We start from the raw sequence: 21,984 nt of genomic DNA, 5'->3' as shown, positions 1-21,984 counted from the left end.
GGTCCCTTCGCCTAATGACTGTTGAGGGTTTGAAATCTTGTTGAGGCAATCCATTGAAAATAAGAGAGTAAGAAACAAAATTAATACATTGCATCACTAACCTCACCCAACTTTGAGCAAATCCCATCTTCAGCATTACAGCTGCAAGAAACTCCCACTCAATTCGATTATAGGCCTAGCTCATATCGAGCTTCAAGGCCATATGACCCTCCTTTGCAAATAACTTACTACTCATGGAATGCAAAACCTCAAATGCCACAATAATATTGTCAGAGATTAATCTACTAGGCACAAAAGCAGAGTGGGTTTGAGAGATAATACAAGGGAGAATTTCTTCAACCTCTTTGCAATGGTTTTAGAGATAATCTTGTAGAGGACATTACACAAGCTAATGGGTATGAAATCAATCACTTTAGAAGGGATTTAATCTTGGGGATTAGAACAATGTATGTTTCATTAAGCTCAACAATCTTGCCATTAGAATTCAGTACATACAATACTACTTCATACACCTCTTTGCCAACAGTTCCAATGTTGCTGATAAAAAACAAGTGAGAATCCATCAGGGCTAGGTGAACTAAGGGGAGCCATCTGGAAAACAGCCTCCTCCAAATTAGTACAAATTAATTTGTAAAAATAGATATGATTTTTCAGTAACAAAATTTAATATTTCATTCAAAACAATAATGAATTAGTTTGAATTCTTTTTTTTTTTTAAAAAAAATATTTGTCATTTAAGAATATGAAATTAATATAACTCATAATAAATTAAGAAAAAATATACTTATCATTCTCACACCACACTTAATTTTTTAATTTTTTTCTCTTACTAAATGTGCGATTGATGGATAATAAGTAGAAGAACTCAATTAGTTTAGAAATAATAAAATTAAAAAAAAAAGGTGTGGTGTGTGGTCTGTATGGATGATAAGTAACAAATCTCTTAAATTAATCTGAACTCACTGTCCATTAAAATAAAATTAAATAAATGATACTTCAACATTCAGTCGTCGTTGCAATTAACTCGATCGACCGATCGAATATATATATAATGTATTCGGAAATCTAAATAATTATACAAGATATGATATATACAACACTTTCATCTCATTTTTATCAGGTTGTATTGATGTAGTATTGTCTATCGACCATTAGATCAACTCTTTTTTTAAGAATAATAAATTCAGTTATTGATTGATAACACTATATCTTATCTTTGTTATCATCCTCTCACTTACATATGCTTAGGAGATAAAAAAAACCAAATAAAAAAATCAATCTCACTCGGCCGAAGATATTAACTATATAATTTCAGGTATATAATTAATATATTCTAACTGTAAGTTAGACTTGACTTGAATGCATCTTTCTGGAGTGACAACTTTAGAGCCCGACATCTTTGAAAGTGTTCTAGTTTTTTTCAGAAGCGTTCCCGTTTTGGACATAAGCGACAGACCCAAATAAATCCAGTAGAGCCGAAAATCTAGCAATGCCAAGCCCAAGTCCAAGACAAACATAAGTAGACAATTTGTAAGCTTCCAAGTTATTGAACTCCCAGGAATAAAGGAATGCTTTTTTTGATATTTTTATTTTCTTTTCATTTCAATTTAGTCGTAAATATGCTAATTCAACTCTCCTTTAATTCATTTTATCTAGAGTAATTATCAAGTGTATATATATGAAGGATAGTCCATGCTCAAAATAGAATTTGATGTTTCAGGTATTAACTAGTCGCAGACCTACACGACTTGCATAAATAGTTGCAATCAACTCTACTAATTTAATCTTACTTGTAATGAAACAACTTATTATAAATCATATAATCTTTATACGAAACTAATTAACTTGAAGAAAACATACCAATTCAAATTGAAAACTTGTGTATAGCTTTTGTTAACAAGCAATAATTAAGCCATTTGCATGCATTACTTTACTTCCTCATTTGGATGGTGAGATGAAATGAAATGGTTTTAGATGAAAGTTGAATAAAGCATTGATAGAATATTATTTTTTAATATTATTATTGTTTTAGAATTTGTAAAAATTAAATTGTTTAATATATTTTATGTGGAAAGTTAGAAAAGTGGTAATAATGAGATGAGATGAGATAAAACCGTTTCTGTATTCAAACGAGACTTCGGTAATAAACTTCCACGTGTAGAAAACTCAAGATCTTGCAGCAACCGTTGCCCTATCTAATTAAGTCATGTATGCCAAGCCTTGCTACTCTTATTGGAAAAAAAAAAAGGATAACTAAAATGAAATTCTATTTTTCTTCTCTGCATTTTTTCCCTCTTTACTTTGTGCCCTATTCTTTATCTTCTCTTTCAGTTCTTGAGATAAGCTTCATTGGGTCCTCATCTTTTATCAAGATATTAGAAAAATACTTTCCACAATTGATCAAGATGTCAAATTTCTTGTAAAATTCTCTATTGCTTCTCTTCTCTTTCTTTACCAGTTCTAATCTTTGTGATGGTCCTTCAAACCTTTTTTATTAGTCATGGATAAAATTTAGGTGTTGTGCTTGTATTTCATTCAGGCAGGTAGTCAATGTGGACGAGAATTTGTACTAAAAACAAGTTTGCTTACATAATGGAACACTAAGCAAACCAATAGATGACTATCCTTTTTGACATGCTTGAATCATCATGTAATGACGTGGTATTACTGCTATATATGAATATTGCGGCTGAAATATGGAAAGATTTGTCTGAAAGGTTTGTAAAAAGTAATAATTCTGTCAATCAACTTAAATGCTTTTGAGTTGAGTTATTTAGATTTCTTTAGCTCAACAGCTGACCTCAAAAAATTTCTAAAGGTCAAAAGATGTGTTAACGCCTAAAAGTAGCACAACAAGTCAGAATAAGAGAAAGAGTCATTCATGGCTCGTTATGGCAATCTGCGGCTCAATCGGTGTGGTATGGAGCCTCAGCCAATGGTCCGGTGCGAATGTATGGTATCTGTACTTACATCCATGGCAATGAACAATAAATAAATACAAGAAGTAAAAAAGATGGAGATACAAATTTACGTGGCTCAGTATAATACTTACATCCATGGGTCGTTCGGAGGGTGATTTCATTATAATATGACTGTTTTACAAGCTTTCATAGTCACTCATCCTCGTTGTATAATTGAGATTAGAGATCTATTTCTAAAGGTGAGTCTGTTGTTGGTGCTCTGGTTCCCAGGTTGAAGAAGCTGAAGGAAAGGTCAAAGTCATAGTCTAGAAGAAGTCCAGAAGAAGAAGCCCCCGAAATCTTCTGGTTTATTCCCTTTTATCTTCTGCCCCTTGTTCCTATATGGCACATCTCTTCTCCTGATACCTTGGCACCCTGACATTCTTTAGCCTTTTGTCCCCTCATTCCTTATCTTTTTCTTCCCTTCTGATGAGACCCTTAACCTTGGGTTGGGCTTAGAAAATCACTTTGGGCCTAGTATATTTTATCTCCTCCAATTGTCTGTGATTCTTAAGTGCGATTTGCTCTAAAAGAAAACCTTGAGAATCTTTAAAGATAAAATATGCAAACAAAATAATCCACCAAAGTCTGAAGAGAAACAAATTTCGCGAGCAGGTCCCTAATTATCCGTTTCACCTAGTTATCTGTTTCACTTACGTTAAGCGATGAAGATTTCCGAGCACGAGGCTAGGTGGGATATCGGTTCGATCACGTTAGGTGCGAGCGCAGAGCATGTCTTGTCGAGAAAAGCTGGAGGCTAGCTCGACCGTGTTAGGCACGAGCACAGAGCTCGTCTTTGGTGGGAAATGTGCACGAGATAGGCTCAACTACGTAGAGTACGAGGCTAGGCAGGAAATATGCTCGACAGCGTAATGTGTGAGCGTTAGCTCAACATAGCAAGATAAGCAGGAAGTTAGCTCGAAAACGTTAGGTTCAAGCACGGATCTCGTCTTTGGCGATGGATAGACTCGACCGCGTAGAGTGCGAGTCTGTAGCTCGGCTAGCGAGATAAGTGAGAGGTTAGCTCGATCGCGTTAGGTACGAGCGCGAAACTCGTCTTTGGCAGGAGATGTGTGAGAGATTTGTTCAACATCGTAAGGTACAAGCGTGGAGCTTGACTTGGAGTGCAAAGGTCTGACATTCAAGTGAGTCTGTTCGACACCTAGGGGTCTTGGGTAGTCCCTGACCTTTCCCGCCTATTGATTCATTCATGAACATAACTCGAATGAGACGGTTGTGGCACGAGTGTTAAACATTTAGCGTTTGCTGAAGAAGCTATCGTCCCTGGAGTAATGTCAGGTAGCCAAAAGATTAGGGCCGCACTATGCTGTGAGAGAGGTTGGGTAGCCTAGAGACTAAACCTGCCTCTTTGAGCCTCACGAGGAGGTAAGTAGTAGACGCTTGACCAATTAGTGTAGGTAATTCCCAATCATAAGTGTTGAATTTGCAAACATGAATCGCCTTGCATGGGTATGGTGACGGTCTGAGACAGCAGTTATGGCATGATGGTAAATGCTTGACGTTTGTTGGAGGAGATGTCTTCCTGGGAATATTGTCGGGTAGTAGAAAAACAGAACCAGCACTACGTCATGAGAGAGGTTGGGTAGCCTAGAGACTAAACCCACCTCTTTAAGCCTCATGGGGAGGTAAGTAGGAGATGCTTGACCGTGCTGCAAAAGTCAAAGCAGTTAGCATAAATAACTCCCAGTCACAAGTTTGGAGTTTGTAAACCTGAATAGCCTTGTTGAAGTGTGGTGAAGGTCTAAGATAGTGGTTATGGCCGATTGTAAACTCTTGGCATCTGCTAGAGGAGATGTCGTCCTAGGAGTAACATTGGGCAGTCGAAGATTTGGATTCACACTACACCATGAGAGAGGTCGTGCAGCTTGGAGACTAAACCAACCTATTTGAGCCTCACGAGGAGGTAAGTAATTAGGCAGCTCAGAAGCTGGACTTACACTTCATCGTGGTGGATGTTGGGGTAAGTAGTCAGCAGCCGAGAGGCTGGATTCGCACTCCACTGTGCATGAGGTCAAGCAACCTAGAGACTAAACTCGCCTCTTTGAGCCTCGTGGGGAGGTAAGTAATTGGGCAGTTTGAGACTAGACCAACACCCGTCTATCGACACTGCAGGGAAGGTAAGTGTCGGGCAGGCTGGAGCTAGACCTGCACTTTGCAGTGACGAAGGTTAAGGTAAGTAGTCAAGAAGCTGGACCCGAACTCTGCAATGAGAGAGGTAGAGCAGCCTATAGACTACACTTGCCTCCTTGAATCTCATAGGGAGGTAAGCAGTTAAATAGTTTGTGACTGAACTCGCACCCTCCTGATGACAATGTAGGGAAGGTAAGTGTCGAGCAAACTAGAGCTAGACCTGCACTTGGTCATTACAAAGGTTGAGGTAACTAGTCAAACAACCAAGAGGCTGGACTTGCATCCACCGTGAGAGAGGTCAAGTAGTTTGTAGACTAGACTCACCACTTTTAACCTCATAGGAAGGTAAGTAGTCGGGCAGTTTGTGACTGAACACGCCCCCATCTGTTGACGCCACAGGGAATGTAAGTGTTGGGCAGGCTAGAGCTAGACTCACACCTCGCCATGAAAGTGGTCAGGCCGTTGAAGGGGTTGGACCTGCCTATTGACTCTCACGGTGAGGGTAAGTAGTCAAGGTGCTTGTCCGTGTGCATGTGAATACCAAACAGTTTATTCCGATGAAGACATATTGAGACGTCCGAGCGATGTCTAAGTGGGGTTGTGTTGCCGATGTTTCGCACTATAGGAATTAATTTTGTTAGAATAAATGAAATCCGCATAAGTTTTGAGAGAGACAAGCCAGGATGTTTTAGCCACTGTATCCAATTTTTGCTTGACAAAAATTTCCCACACTTGCTTACTGTTTCTTCTCTTTCTTGCTCATCTCTCTCTCTCTCTCTCTCTCTTCTCTCTTTTTTTTAAATAGCTTGTCCGGTGAACACTACACAGCTCTGACCACCAGAATGTGTAACCATCGCTGCATCCCTCTTGGTCGTGTAACTTCATGGGCAAGTAGTCTTGGCAGCAATGCTGAAGGTCTTCGTGTCTCGACCTCGTCGTGATGGAGTAGTGGTCAGAGGACTACTGAGGTTAAGAAGGTTATGTCTGATTGGGGAGTGAGAAGTTATGAGCCTAATGAAATGGTGGTCAAGATGTACATGGGCGAGATGCTTTGGGCGAGGTGTTGGAGGTCGAGATGTGTTTGTCTGAGAAGTATGTAGGCTTTTGTGATTCAGCTGCGTGCATGGCCGAGATGGGTTGGTCATCTTCGTGCATGGCCGAGATGGGTTGATGCCTACTAGTATGTGGCCGAGCGCTTTTGCCCAATATGTCTGTGGCCATGAGAGAAGTAGCTGAATAACTTGGCTGAGTTACTGACGATGGCCGAGACGTATGCGGTAGTTGTGGTGCATGTGATGGCTAGGATGTTGCGGCCAGGATGAAAGGTGGCCGAGATGCGTGCATGCGACATGCAAGGTGGTGTTGACCAAGATGCAATGGTCATCTTTGAGGGGGTGGTGCGGGATTAACTAGGAGGAGACAGACGACGTTGATGATCCACGTGGTAGTTGTTAGTTCCCCTGCCATGCCACAACAGGGCCAAACCGAGTATCCTTAACCACATGCACTCCTGTGCACATGTTGCCCGCAACAAGGCTGCTGCTGGTTGAGGGTGGTTGAGGACCACCCCAGAAGGGCTTGGCCCGAGTAGTTTCAGCCACTACACGTGGCTTGCATGGTGAACACTAGCTTCGTGGGGGCTGGTCAGGGACCATACTAGCGGAGACTGAAGACGCCGGCTGGCCAGGTGGTGGCAGTCGACGTCCTCCTCCGGTTGAGCCATGACTGGTCCGAGTGGTCCTCCGATGTACACGGCGAGATGCACATAAGGTGCACTATTCACTACCCTCGGTCCACGAGGACATCGTGGCAGAGATAGAAACCACGGTGGTGCACATGGTGACCATCGACAAGTCAGCAAGATTCGTAGTGAGATGCCATGAGCCTTTGGGTGCATGAAAACGTGCACCTGTACGACACTGTGCGTGTCGTTGTGCATGCCATGCATAGTGGGACGTGCATGGTATTGTGCCCTTAAGTGCACAATGCTATGCCTGACATGTGTAGGTGCACAATGCCAGTGACTCGAGAGGTGCATGTGCGGCATAGAGTGCATATAAGTGCACAATACTCACCTATGTACACCCCCTCTTTTTGCACAATTCACTCAAAATGCACTAAACGTTTGCAGCTCAAGTGGCGAGTAACTTGGGTCCCTGCTAGGCAAGAATTGGCTCAGTCGCCCATTTTCTACTATAGTTTTTTTATAAAAATAAAAGCCAAAAGGTTGAGGGCACTTATATTGGAGGATGTCATCTGCTCGTTTAGTGATTATTTAGCTCGTCGAAAAATCGTCATTCTCCTGCTTCTGGTGTAGAAAGTAAATCAGATCTCACAGACGACGTCAACTGTTAATACCTAAAAATAACACAAGTCGAAAGGGGAAAAATAGTCATTCTCGGCCGGCTATGGTGATCTGCTGCTCGATCGGTGTGGTGTGGAGCTCCCAACAGTGGTCTGATACGGCTGTACGATGGTCTGATGCGGTTGTATGGTGGTCGTGCTTACATTCATGACAATGAAAAAGAAATAAATGCAGGGAAAGTAAAAGAGATAGAGACACACAGATTAATGCAGTTCGGTATAATGCCTACATCCACGGATCGATCGTTTTAGGGGAGGGGGGAGAATCCACTTTAAGATGATTGTTTACAAACTCTCATGGTCACTCATCCTCGTTGTACAAAGGAGATCAGAGATCTATTTCTGAAGGTAAGCCTATCGTTGGTGCTCTGGTTCCCAGGTTGAAGAAGCTGAAGGAGAGGTTGAAGTCAAAATATGGAAGAAGTCCGAAAGAACAAGGCCCTGAAATCGTCTAGTTCCCTCACTTTTTATCTTCTGCCACTTGTTCATTTATATCACATCATCTCTCTTTTATGTCACATCTCCTCTTTTCCTCTTGACACTCTCATTCCTCAACCTTTTGTCCCCTCCTTCCTTCTATCTATCTTCCCTCCAGAAGAGACCCTCAACCTTGGGCTTTGATTAGAAAATCACTTTGGGCCTGATATATTTTATCCCTTCCAAGATGTATTTTTTTTCCTAAAAGGAACAATGTATTTGTTTATATCTATTATAACTTAGTACATTTAACTATTTTCTTTTTCTTTATTAAGATCTTAATTTTGGATCAAAATATTAATTTCTCCATTGAAGAGATAAAATCATACTTTATTATTCATGATCTATTATTACCACCATGACATGGGTGAAAAAGTGAAACAACTTGAATGCTTGTAGTTTCCTTTTTGTATTGTTATACAAATCAATATCCATCATATTCAAAAACTTATTATTGGAATAGAAGTTTCGACCCCAAAGAGAGATCATCTTTGGCTCTGTCACTATCATATACACAACTCTAAAATGGGGCAACTCCACATCCCTCAAGGCACCCTAGAGTCATGAAAAGAGTGCGAAATCTAGAAAGGAGACTTGCCCAAGCTGCCTAAACCAGGATTACCGAGATTCCTGACTTCAACCCCTTGCTTCTCTCCTGCAATGTTGGGAGCATGTCTACACACAATGATAGATATGTTATAGTCCGATCAAATAGTAAAAGGAGAAGAACTCCTATCATTGTTCTCTGAGAATAGAAAAATCGGTTTGTTTACCTTCATTGCTCTAATATTTGTAGACTTCTAGTTGTGTGTATTTTAACAAGGTAATGGATCAAACAAGTCTCTTGAGAGGAATCCTAAGATTTGTAAATAATGTTGTAAATGAGCCAAGTTGTTCATGCTCAACTCATGAACTTGTCTCGATTTTTGTTGTTTTAAGAAAAACATAAATTCTAACAAAAATCTAGGCTAGACTTATTATACAAGTCAAATTCGTATCTAAACTCATTATGATTTGTATGAACTCGAACTACTTCAAATTTATTATTTTGTAGATATTATATTAAACTTTATGCCAAGTATTTGAAAGTATTTAAAAATATAACAGAGAATCATGTTCTTAGCACGATGATATGATGGATGTCATTTGAGTCAATATGAATGTTATAAATCATTATACTGATATTTAATAAATATATTATTTATATTAATTCAATGTTGTTTTGTTGAAGTTTGTAGATAGAGTTAAGATATTTTTGGTGTGTTCGTGCACCTATATATATACACATTTAATCTATTTTATTATAGAAATCATATATATATATATATATACATATATATATATATATAACTTGTGCCAATGGGAAGATTTGCCAGTTATTAACTTTTATATATAGTTTACATATTTTCCAATTTAATTCATATTATCTTGTCATAATTAGGTAATTATTTATATGAATTCTTGAAAATGCATAAGATTTTTTTAAAGAATTTTATATGAACAAGTTCTAATAACTGTGGTAGATAAATTGCATACTGATTGTTGATTAAACCGTAGGTTGGTAATAAACTTTACTTGACTAGCCCGATTGCTAATCGTGTAGATACTTTAATTTGATCTTGTTAAGTCTAGCTAGAACATTTTTTATATCGATCCTCTGTTCAGGCAAATCTGCACAACAATGCAAAGCCAAGTCCATAGTTGCTGATAAGCAAGTCTCCATAGCAGCATAGTCATTTTCATTGCTCAGCAAATTGGAATCAATGGCTTCAAGTATCGAAAGCGAAAATTATTCCTCTACTAAACGCTTTAAGCTCATTTCGCCAGTAAACATATCATCAATGTGCTTCTTTCTTGTGAAAGTTTCCATCAATAAGATTCCATAACTATACACATCACCACTTGCAGAAACAATTCCTTCAGATCCATACTCTACATACGTTAAAACATATCATTTCACATATGATAATCCAAATAAATTAAGTGCAAAGGTCCTTATATATGTTATCAAAGTAGAACATTTATGTATCTATGCAAGACTGGAATGATAAAAATCGTACTTGACATCACCTAGTGCCATATACCCAATTGTAGCCATGGTCATTGTTTGCGTGAGAGAAGTTCCATCACTTAGGAGTTTGGCGATGCCAAAATCAGTAACATGTCCAACCATATCTTCATCTAATAAGACATTGCTCGGCTTCAAATCACAATGAACAATAGGTGTTGAATAACCAAGATGAAGGTATAAGTGCCGTTGCCACATCAATCATTATATTTAGCCTTTGTAGCATATTCAAGCAATGGGTGTTAGAATACAACCACATTCCTAGGTTCCCTTTAGGCATGTATTCCAAAACAAGTGCTTTGAAGTCAATGTTACTACAAATGCAAATGATTTTGCCAAGATTTCGATGACGAATGTGTCGTAATATCTCACATTCTATGTCAAAACTTTTGAATGCACCTTCTAATTCCAAGTTTAGAACTTTTATTGCAACATATGTACCATCTAAGAGTGTCCCTTTATAAACTGAGCCGAAACTCCCTTCTCCAAGTAAGTTATTTGCACTGAACCTTTCTGCGGCTTGTAATAGTTGTTGGTGCGAAATTCTTTTCCATGTTGATAAAGGCATTGAGTCTTTGTTGTTGGAAAGTTTAGAATTCTTCTTCCCATGGAGTTTTCTTGAGACTAATACAACGGATACTACAAGTATCGTTAACCCTAATGTGGGCATTACATATTTTAATATACGCACCCCCATTGCCTTTTTGGGTCCAAGAGAAGCTTCTTTGCATGGAGGAACATTTAGTCTAGTCACACCACAAAGTGCATCATTTGACATGAATGATTCAGTTGAGAAGTTAACAAATGGTCCTTGTGTTGGAATTTCTCCTCGTAGTTTATTGTAGGAGACATTTAGATATTTGAGGTACCGTAGCACTTCTAAGGACTTTGGTATCTCTCCAGATAAGTTGTTACCAGCAAGATCTAACAACTCCAAGCTTACTAATCCACCAAAAGATATAGGAATGGAGCCCTCTAATTGATTGACTGCCAAAGAGAGATTGATTAGAGATACGAGCCCACCAATTGTTTCTGGGATATGACCTGATAGTTGATTTCTTGATAAATTCAATATTGCGAAGACCTTCATATTTCCAATATCTAATGAAAGAGAGCCACTTAGGGAATTGGATGATAAGTCGACCTCCAAGAGATCTGTGAACCTCCACAAGCTCGAAGGAATCCTTGAAGTTAATTGGTTGAAGGTTAAGCTGAGAAATCTGAATGAAGTCATATTATTTATGCTTTCGGGAATCTGCCCGGAAAGCTTGTTGCTAGCTAAAGATAACTCTCCTAATCTCCCTAAGTAACAAATATTGGACGGGATTGGACCTTTTAGTCTATTACCAGAAAGTTTCAAACGTTCGAGCATGCTTAATCTTCCTATTGTAGTTGGAATAGGTCCAGCCAAATCATTGTCACCCAGGGACATATATCTCAATCTACTTAAATTGCCAATATCTATGGGAATGTTGCCCTTAATATTGCAACTAGAGAGATCAAGTTGTTCAAAAAAGGTTGAGAGGTTTCCAATGGAATTAGGAAGGACTCCATGTAGTGGATTCATAGACAAATCCAAAGTATTGAGATATGCGTTGTTCGAAAAATATGAAAAAAGACTCAATTCTGAAGATTCAATGGTCAAATTATTGGATCTGAGGTAAAGCTGCCGGAGGAGCCTTAAATTACCAAGTGTTTTTGGAATCAAGCCTGAGAATGAGTTAATTGTCAAGACGACTATAATGAGCTATGAAGCATTAGAAATAGAGGCTGGAATTGTTCCACTAAGTTCATTTTCTCCAAGAAAAATCGCCTTGAGATTTGGAAGGAAATGGCCCATATCTGATGGAAGAGTGCCTGAGAGGTAATTGTTTGTTATTCAGATCTCCTGTATTGTTGAGATATTGAATATCTCCAGTGGAATTGTGCCAAAAATATTGTTAGCTTCCAGATTGAACTACTCTAGGTTCTGCAAATTACCAATTTCACTTGGTATTGCACCTGCAGTCACAATAAATCTATTAAAAAAATATTTTATAACAAATAAAACATACAACTAATAATTAGTTGCAAGAGAACAATCAAGACTTGGAATATACACCATGGAGGTTGATTATAAGGCATACAACATTTATAATTGGTTGAGCCACCCTTGAGTTGATTGTATTGGTACTGGATTGGAGCCACATGCACTCTAGTGGGTGCAGTTTTTACATGATTACAATTTTTCTTTTCCTTGTTGCACTGGCTAGAAGAATATTTTAAGAATTTTTGTTAATATATATTCTAACCATTAAAATTAATTCCAATATATAAAAAAAAAAATCCCAACTTCCATGGTCATGATATCAACATAGTCGACCAACTAATATAGTGGCATCGTTATTATCAACTAATACAAGACGTCACGTACCTTCGAAGTTGTTGTAGGCTAGACTTAAAACTGTGAGCTTGGTTAAGTTTCCTATTTCGGGCAATAGTTTTCCTTCAAAATTATTTGACCGCAAGTTTAAATATTGCAACTGTTTGCACTTGAACAAAGAGGATGGGAGCTGACTACCTGTGAAACATGCAAGTATACTTTAGAAACAAATATTGGAATTTACTTACCGATCATAATTAACAGTATAACCTACCAATCCAGACTAAATATATATACCTTCGAAGTTGTATATATTAGAAGTTTAAATATTGGAAGTTTAAATATTTCAAGGCAGGAAGAACAGATTGATCTGTGGTAATGTTGAGAATTTTTGCATCAGTAGTTAAACAAGACATGAGAAGCAGTGGCAAAAAACGGAAGATGAGGAAACAGGTAGTTTGGTCCGCCATGACTAGTCTATGTGGAATGAGGTATTCGGATTTGTGTTGTAGTCAAAGGAAGGACAAGATCACTGACATTTAAAGAAATTGCAGCTAGATGAAGATAAGGATAAACTCATCAAGCCGATCGACGGCCAATAGGTTCTTTGCCCACTAGCAAGGTCACCAATGTACATGATGTGGAAACATGCAGTTTTCAACTAACAAGACCGAGCTAGCCCCTTATAATAAGTAGAGTGTTTTAATTAATGGGTCGGCATGTCCTTTGCATTGACCAGAGGGTTTAAAAATCAAGGATATGAATTTGACAAAATGGATATGACAAAGTTAATGCCTTGTATATTACTCGGCCTGCAGCTGTCACACAATTTTCATTGGCATGTGATCAACAACCTTATCATCATCTAATTAAGGACGACCCACAAACAAAGATTTTTTATAATTTTATGACTCAGATGTTTTAGAAGATTCGAAAAAATGGACAGTATCTTGTTCACGGCAGTGAATATTAGTAATCATGAGTAATAGAAATTTCAATATTAAATACAGTCATGTGGTCCACATACTATATCTATCTCGAGTCAAATTGCATGTAGAAAATATTTAAGTAACAATCTATGTTCGCAACTTCATTCCAAAATGTCAATTTCTTTACAAACAACTTTGCCAAATGGACTCATTCCAACAATTGTAGAACATTTCAACGGTATCAATTGCCACAATATCTTGTACTTAATTCTTTTTTTTTTTTTTGCATCCATCTAATCCTTCTAGATGTATCTTATAATGTATTTAAAAATCTAAATACTTATACTGGATATTATATATACGACACTTTTATCTCATTTTTATCACGTTATATTGATATGGTATTGTCTATCCACCATTGAATCGACTCTTTTTTTAAGAATAATAAATTCAATTATTGATAGATAACGCTACATCTATGTTATCACGGACTCACTCATATCTGCTTGGGAGATGAAAAATCAAATAAAGAGAGCAATCTGATCACTCAGCCAAAGAGAATAACTATATAAGTTCATGTACATAATTAATATATTCCAAGTGTATAAAAGTACTTAGACTCGACTTAAATACATCTCTAAAGAGTGGCAACTTTAAAGCCCAACATCTCAAATGACAACTTTGAAGCTAGTGTTCTAATATTTTTTTTAGTAGGAATTCCGTTTTGGACATAGGCGTTAGAACCAAAAAATCCCACCAGAGCCCAACATCTAGCAATGCCTAGCCCAAGTCTGAGGCTAACATAAGTGGTCCAGTGGACAACTTGTGCTGTTAATTTTCTTTTCATTTCAATTTAGTCGTAAATATGCTAATTCTACTTTCCTTTGGTACATTTTACTCTGAGTAATTTCCAACCGTATGAACTCATCCTACTTACCTGCACGAAGCACAGAAATAATTACAATCTATCCTACTTATTTAATTTTAAATAAGAAAGTAAACAACTCATTATTAATCATATACTCTTTTATATGAAACTAATTAACCTATAGAACATACTTTTCCTCTCCTTCATAAAAGGGTGAGGCGTTTTCTCTCTTCTTAGAGGAGTGTCTCTTAGGCTGGTTTTTGCTAGTCTAAAGAGTTGGTGATAGTTGAAGAGTTAACAAAGCAATGGGAAGACTTTAGCCTTACTAAGCAAGAGAAAAAGGAGGTCAAAGTGCCTTCATCGATACTGAACAAGACAAAGGAAAGAGTAAGATCATGCTTATTTGCCATGATCATAGCAGACGAAGCTATGAATAGAGAAGCTTTCAAAATGACCATGTCAAAGGTTTGGAATACGACAGGATGGCTGGAATTCTCTGACATGGGGGAGAACAAGTTCTTGATAGAGTTTCAAAAGGAAGAAGATAGGCAGAGGGTTATTAAAGGCAGACCATGGTCCCTTGATAGATGGCTGGTATGCCTGTAGGAGTTTGAGGGTGATTTATCTCTAAATGATATTCCTTTTAAGCAGGAAGTATTCTGGCTGCAAGTTGACAACATGCCTCTCGCATACATGACACAAGAAGTTAGACTACATGTAGGGAAATGCGCTGGGAAAGTATTGGATGTCATTGTAGATCAATGGGGGCTTGGATGGGGAAAGTTCCTGAGACTCAAAGTGGAAGTGCACATCACCAAAGCACTAGTAAAAAGCATTCTTAAACTTTGATGGTCACCAAATTTGGCTTCAGTTTATGTACGAGAGGTTGCCAACTTTTTGTTTTAAGTGTAGAGTCATTAAGCATGTAAAGAAGATCTGCCCAAAGATGACATCTGTCAAAGGCATGAAGCAGATATGACCCAATATGGGCCATGGCTACGTGCTGTTGCAGTTTCTATCAATAAAAACAGGCGAAAGAGGTATGGTGGTGGAGGTGATCAAGAAGAGAAGGTGTCTGGGAATCCATGGCAGCAGGGGGAAAGGGAAGGGGATGATGTTTCAAAAGGAAAGTCTAATATGTAGGAGCAAATTTAGGAGGTAAAAAAGGAATTTGTTAATAAAAAGGAAAGTGTAGTATTTATGGAAAGAGAGGAAAAAAATGGAGAAGGGTGAGGAGGTTATGGAAAGTGACTATGAAGGAATGGAAGGTCTGGGAAAGGAAACTTTGTCAAAGATGGAGGAGCAAAAGATCAGCAGGGATGTCAAAATTCCCAAGACAGAAGCAGTTACATAAAAGGAAGGTGCAAAAGATATTGTGTCAGTTGTTGCTCGAGGTTAGAAAGAGAACAACCCTGGGGCACTATTATCAGAGTCCATGTTGGCATCACATATTAATTCATTGGACCATTTTTTGGCAGATCAGGTTCTCATTTAGGAAAGGTAAAAAAAAAAAAAAAAAAGGCCAACTGGAAAAGGAGAGCTAGAAACAAATTCTATGTTGATCATGCAAAAGAGGGTACAGATCAGATGGAAAAATGTGAAGAAAGGAAGAGGAGTTATGAAGGTGCAGAGGATGAGGTCCCTAGAACCAGTGGCTTCAAGAAACAAAAGGGTGAACAAATGGAAGTGATGGAAACAATTGCAATAGAGTTGGTGGAGGCTGTCATACAACCCCACCAATAGCAATGAGCAGCCTAAGTTGGAACTGCCGAGAGCTTGAGAACTTTCAGATAGTTAGAGAACTTCACTTTTTGGTGAAAAATAAGATCTCAAACTTTGTTTTCCTAATGGAAACAAAGTGTAGAAGAAACAAGATAGAAAGAATTAAGAAGCTGCTAAAGATGGAAAACAATTTTGTAGTGGATTGTAAAGGGCTGAGTGGGGGATTGGCTTTCTTATGGAGGGAAGACATGGATGCAACTTTGGAATCCTATACACAACATCATATTTCCTTAAAAGTTAATAAATTAAATGAAGGGAAGACTTGGATCCTCACTGGATTTTAGGGTATCCCATCTACTGCAAAGAAGCATGCTAGTTGGCAGTTGCTTAGAGGGTTGAAACCAGCAAGTGAAATGGGGTGGCTTTGTGTTGGAGACTTTAATGAAATAGTGAGCAATAGAGAGAAGTATGGAGGGCCCATGAGACCTTATAGACAGATGGAAAGTTTTAGAGAGGTTCTAGAGGAGTGTGGATTAAGGGATTTGGGATATGTTGGGAATAAATTCACCTCGTTTAACAATCGAGATGGAGCTGGCTTCACTAAAGAGAGGCTTGACAAAGCCTTATGCAATTCCAAATAGGCTGATTCGTACCCTACAACAGTTACTCTATCCTTAACTGCTCTTTGCTCTGACCATTGTCCAATACTCATTACCAAGGATAGCTCCCTTCAAGATACAAGTAGTCACACCAAATGTAACACCCGGCCCAGTACGAAGGTTGCGAGCAAATAATTTTTTTTATGGATGAAAGACCCATTTGGTTTTTAACGAGTGAATTTAGGATTTGGCTTTGGGCTTAAAAGTTTATTATGATGGACTATGGACTTGTCTTGAGTTTGGTAATTGGGTTAAATGTGGCGCCCACGACCCCCATGTAAGGAGACACGGGAATCAAGACGCCGGGATGATGACAACAGGGTCACACATCCCAACATAAGTGCCAAGTGTGTGTACATGCTACAGTGTACAAAAACAACGCAGCGGATAATTAATACAACTAAGTACCAGAATTGTTAACACAATTTAAACAATCAGTAAAAATGTTTAAAATTTATATAGTCATCCAAAATAAATATTTTACAAGTCTCAAACCAGAATGCGAGTGATCCAATCACTCCTTGGGCGGAGCCGACTCCTCAGGCTCACCCTCATCCTCCTCTACATCAAAATCTGCGTTACCATAGAACGGTACCGTAGGTAAGTATAAACCAAACAACTACGAGATAAAAATACATTAATGCTACCAACATGCATGCATATGATGAGATATGCATTAAATCCAAAAATACCAATTTTTCCGAAAATAGATATTTTTAACACACGCCAAAATCCCATTTTGGCCCAAAAAGAATACTCCGTCATTTTCCCAGAAAATAACCCAAATCAATAAAATCTCATTTTCCCAGAAAATGAATCACATAAAAACCTTTTAATCAACACACGCTATTTTCCCAGAAAACAGCTCATTATTCCATTAACCAATGCACCATGATCTCCCCTAGGGATCATCCGCACGTCCTGGTTTCGTAGCGATGCTCAGTTCCGCGCCCAACGCGTTCGTGGCCAAGCACCCACTACGCAACAAGCGACGCCCAGTTCCGCGCCCAGCGCGTTCGTGGCCAAGTATCCTCTAGCCCCCACCAGCAGAGGGGCCACGGAGTCGGCACGAGACCATCTCGTCCGATCCCGTTGTCGCCCAGCAACAACCCAGGGGACGTCACTCAGTATATTCTGCTCTCGAGTGACCAGAGGAGCTACACCGAGATAATACCCCATCTCGGCTTGGGGTCGTGATACACACGCACCCAAAATCCTTTAACATATGAAAACCCAGTTTTCATGAAACACATGAACATGAATGCATGTACACGAAAACCCAGTTTCCTTGACAAACATGATCATGCGTGCAATATGCTATGTACATGAACAACACCATACCAACAACCAACATTTCACAATACCAACCAAATACACAACTCCATCCACAATCAATCCGACCCTCGAACTCCTCGAACTCAGTCCGACATGTCCAACCAGATCACAATAATATGAGTTAGTGCAAAAATATATTTAAATCACGATAGTTCTTTGGAAAAATACTTACAGCGCTATAATATGATTTTCGAAGGATCCCAGAGGTGGAAGAAGTGGTGACTCAGCAACGTAACAGTGTAAAATACACTGCGGCCGTGGGTCTCAAAAACTCACTTTTCAACGGAGACAAACTAAGATCCGAAATTGATAGGGTATGGCCTAGAGAGGTCGGTGAAGCCAATGGTGGTGGTGGTTTGCCGTGGGTGGCGACGCAAAAGGTGGTTTTAGGCCAAAAATACTCAAATCATAAATGGTGTTGGATGTGCTTCACCGGTGATGGATCGGAGGTGGGGTCGGGTCCATTGGGTAGCTGGGAGGTCGAGGATGAAGTGGTGAAGAAATGGTGGCCGGTGGTGGCGCGATGGCGGCGCTAGAGCTCAAGATGCGCCACAGCTTGGAGGGGCTCGTGGGGGCAAACTGCGGCGCAATAGGAGCTGAGAATGGAAGGAGGTGGTGGCCGGCCGGTGGGGGAGCGAATGGGCTGGGTGGTGATGGCCACGGCGGCGCGGCGGCGGCGCGCGAGGACGAAAAGCCGCGTAGCTTGAAGCTACGCGTGGGGGAGTTTCGTGGCATCAGAGGGGCTGAAAACACGGGGGTGGGGTCGCCGGTGGGTGGGGAAGGAGGTGGGAGGGGTGGTGATGGGAAAGGGCGGCGCACGGCGGCGCTGTGGGTGGAGGAGAAAAATGGACGGAAAGATGAAGGCGGTTGTCGCGCGCGGGAAGAGAAGCATGGGAGAAATAAGGAGAAAAAGAAAGAAGAGAAAGAAAAAGAGGAGAAAAAGAAAAAGAGAAAAAGAAAAAGTGAGGGAAAGAAATGAGGTCTAATCCTCACATCTTAGGTCACAAAATGATCCAACGAAAATTATTTCAAAATAATAAGTCAATTAAAATAATTTAAACAAAATGATAAAATGAAGATAAAATAATTAAATCCAACAATCAATTAATTTAAAAAGAAGAACAATTTAAATGTACAACAATAGATAAATATCAAGAAAACATCTGAAATTAATTTTCATAAAATTAAAAATCATAAAAATAAACCAACTAAAAATCCAACAATTTTAAAACAAGAGAATAAATTTTTGAATAAATAAAAATAATCATTCAATAAAAATACACTAAAATAAGGGATGTTACATTCTTCCCCCTTAAAAAAAATTTCATTCTCGAAATTGGCAAGGTCAACATTAAACTAAGACAGGAATAAGATTCAACCAAGAGCAGACTTAAGAAACATACCGCCAGTCAATCAAATAAATACGGATACTGCTCTCTCATGACAGCTTCTCTCTCCCAAAAGAAATCATGAGCCATCGGATCGCCCCATGATACCTTCACCAAAGGTATTGTCTTAGACCTTAACCTTTGCTCTTTCCAATCCACAATCTGAGTCGGGGCAACTTTATAAGAAAGATTAGGCCGAAGTTCAATGCGTTCAGAGTCAACAAAACGCGACTCTAGCTGTCCAAAACTCTTCTTCAAAGAAGACACATGGAACACATCATGAACATCCCCAAAATAATCCGGCAGGGCAACTCTATAAGCAACTAGCCCAACTTTCTCTATAATCTGGAAAGGGCCAACATACCCCGGACTAAGCTTTCCCTTCTTGCCAAAGCGCTTAACCCCATTCATCGGAGAGACTTTAAGGTAAACCCAATCATCTATCTCAAATGATAAGTCTCTTCTCCTTGAATCTGCATAACTCTTTTGGCGACTTTGGGCTTCCCTATTTTAGTCCTTATAAATTGAACTTGATCCTTCATTTCTTGAATTATCTCAGGCCCAATCAATTTACTTTCGCCAACTTCATCCCAACACAACGGTGATCTACACTTCCTCCCATACAAAGCTTCATACGGGGCCATGTGAATGGAGGAATGAAAACTGTTATTGTAAGCAAACTCAATTAGCGGCAGATGATTCTCCCAACTCCCCTGAAATTCCATGACACAAGCACCCAACATATCCTCAAGAGTCTGGATAGTACGCTCTGATTGACCGTCTGTCTGTGGGTGATATGCAGTACTAAACTTCAACATAGTGCCTAAAGCTGCCTGCAAACTCTTCCAAAAATGGGACGTGAACCGCAGGTCCCGATCTGACACGATACTCTTGGGCACTCCGTGCAAACGCACTATCTCCTTAACATACAACCGAGTCAACTTACCCAAAAAGTCAGTGTTATTGATAGGCAAGAAATGGGCACTCTTGGTCAACCGGTCAACAATCACCCAAACTGAGTTCTTTCCACTAGGAGTCCTCGGCAAACCCACAACAAAATCCATAGAAATATCATCCCACTTCCACTCAGGAATAGGGAGAGGTTGAAGCCTACCAGCAGGTCTTTGATGTTCAATTTTAACTTGACGGCACGTGGCACATTTCTCAAAAAAAATTATGGCGATATCCAACATACTCGTATTAGTCCTCCAGCGGCATATCACGACCAGTATTCCTAGATGACTATGCTAACCAAAATCTTATTTTCCACAAAAACCTTAATACAATATCCAGAAAATTCCAATGATCAATAGCTCCATACAATAATCCATGCTAACCTCAATCAGCTCCTATGCTACAACTTCTAAACCTCCATTGAATTTTACCTTTGGTAACCTAATGGCCACTTCCAAGGTTAACCATCAATAACAAATTGTACAACTAAAAGATTAATCTCCAACTACAAGCATCATCTAAAAATTCAAGTCACCACTAATTCCTCAAGATCAGCACAAAATCCGAACTCCTAACTACAACCACAAATATCCTGCTTCTGCTGCACAGTCTGATAATTCGCCACATGCATAAAATTTATGTCCTCATAAAAACTAGCACCATTGAGTACAAGGTGGCTCCATACCTACTAACCAGAAAACTCTTACCACCTTTTGGTAGAAAATACTCTTTTTCCCAACACCAGGAGTTATCACTCATATTCCTCAATTAACTCCTGCTGCCTTGATCAAAATCAATATTCCGTAAAATACATCTATGATCACAGATAGAAAACCAACCTCAGCATCCCAAATTGAAAATAAGCAACCTCAACCCAAAATATATCCGTCTCATCTACGATAAGGAACAAACCTTCAAAAGATTCGATTCCAACCCGACCAATCAAAAAGAGCACCTATAAACTTCTACCCGACAACCTAAACCCAAAAACTCATCACCTACATTCTTAATAACATCTAATCTAGCGGTGACTAAACTCACTACGAACCATCATTAACTCCACCAAAACATTATCGAAACCTTCTCAGTAACTCGCCCACCTACTTTTACTCCTATGAGCTAGTATCAGTACAACTAGTTCTTTCAATATCACATCACTACTAAATCTCAAGGCAAGCCATACTGCTCAAATCATCAATCCACCAAAAGCCAATGCAAATCACCTAAGGATCCTAATGCTTTATTAACTCACCTACTTGATCATATTATCCACTGCTGATGCCTAAGCTTCAACTTCCAAGATCTTATCATACACCAAACATAATAACCCATCAATCTCTCTTCAAGTTAATAGCAATGTCCTTAAACTAACCAACTGGATGCTCGATCTTCAAAAAAAGTATAACCTCGAAACTTAAATTCCTAGGTAACCTCAAGTCACAATTAATTCCTGCAGATAATCACAATAATTATTGCCAACCATCATTCCATTGAGTAACCTGCTTCGACTGCACACTCCAATAAACTCACTAGAAAAACTCCAAATCAAAATCTCTTGAATTTAATACTATTGTATTTATTCATGTTCAACACCTACCCAATACACTTCTTCCAAGCCAAAAATGAGACAAGAACCCCTGTACTCTCCGAAATGCATACACACTCACCACTACTACGCATCGATCTCATGCACACTTAGCTAGAACCAATAATCCTCCAAACGTGCAAGTGATCTGTCACTACCATT

General features: G+C 39.1%; 1 protein-coding gene and 1 pseudogene across 1 annotated transcript; one reads left to right on the top strand and one right to left on the bottom strand.

The window, feature by feature from the left end:
• Positions 1-8,364: 8,364 nt before the first annotated feature.
• Positions 8,365-12,314, bottom strand: LOC121267976 (annotated as a pseudogene).
• Positions 12,315-14,635: 2,321 nt separating this feature from the next.
• On the top strand, positions 14,636-15,028 carry LOC121267095. The gene is made up of 2 exons (XM_041170971.1): positions 14,636-14,773; positions 14,831-15,028. The coding sequence occupies exons 1-2, from the start codon at positions 14,636-14,638 to the stop codon at positions 15,026-15,028; spliced, it is 336 nt and encodes a 111-aa protein (XP_041026905.1).
• Positions 15,029-21,984: the final 6,956 nt, after the last annotated feature.

Source organism: Juglans microcarpa x Juglans regia, chromosome 5S (assembly GCF_004785595.1).
Source record: "Juglans microcarpa x Juglans regia isolate MS1-56 chromosome 5S, Jm3101_v1.0, whole genome shotgun sequence".
Taxonomy (NCBI): Eukaryota; Viridiplantae; Streptophyta; class Magnoliopsida; order Fagales; family Juglandaceae; genus Juglans; species Juglans microcarpa x Juglans regia.
The sequence above is the reverse complement of the archived record's forward strand: the minus strand, read 5'-3'. Positions and strand labels throughout refer to the sequence as shown.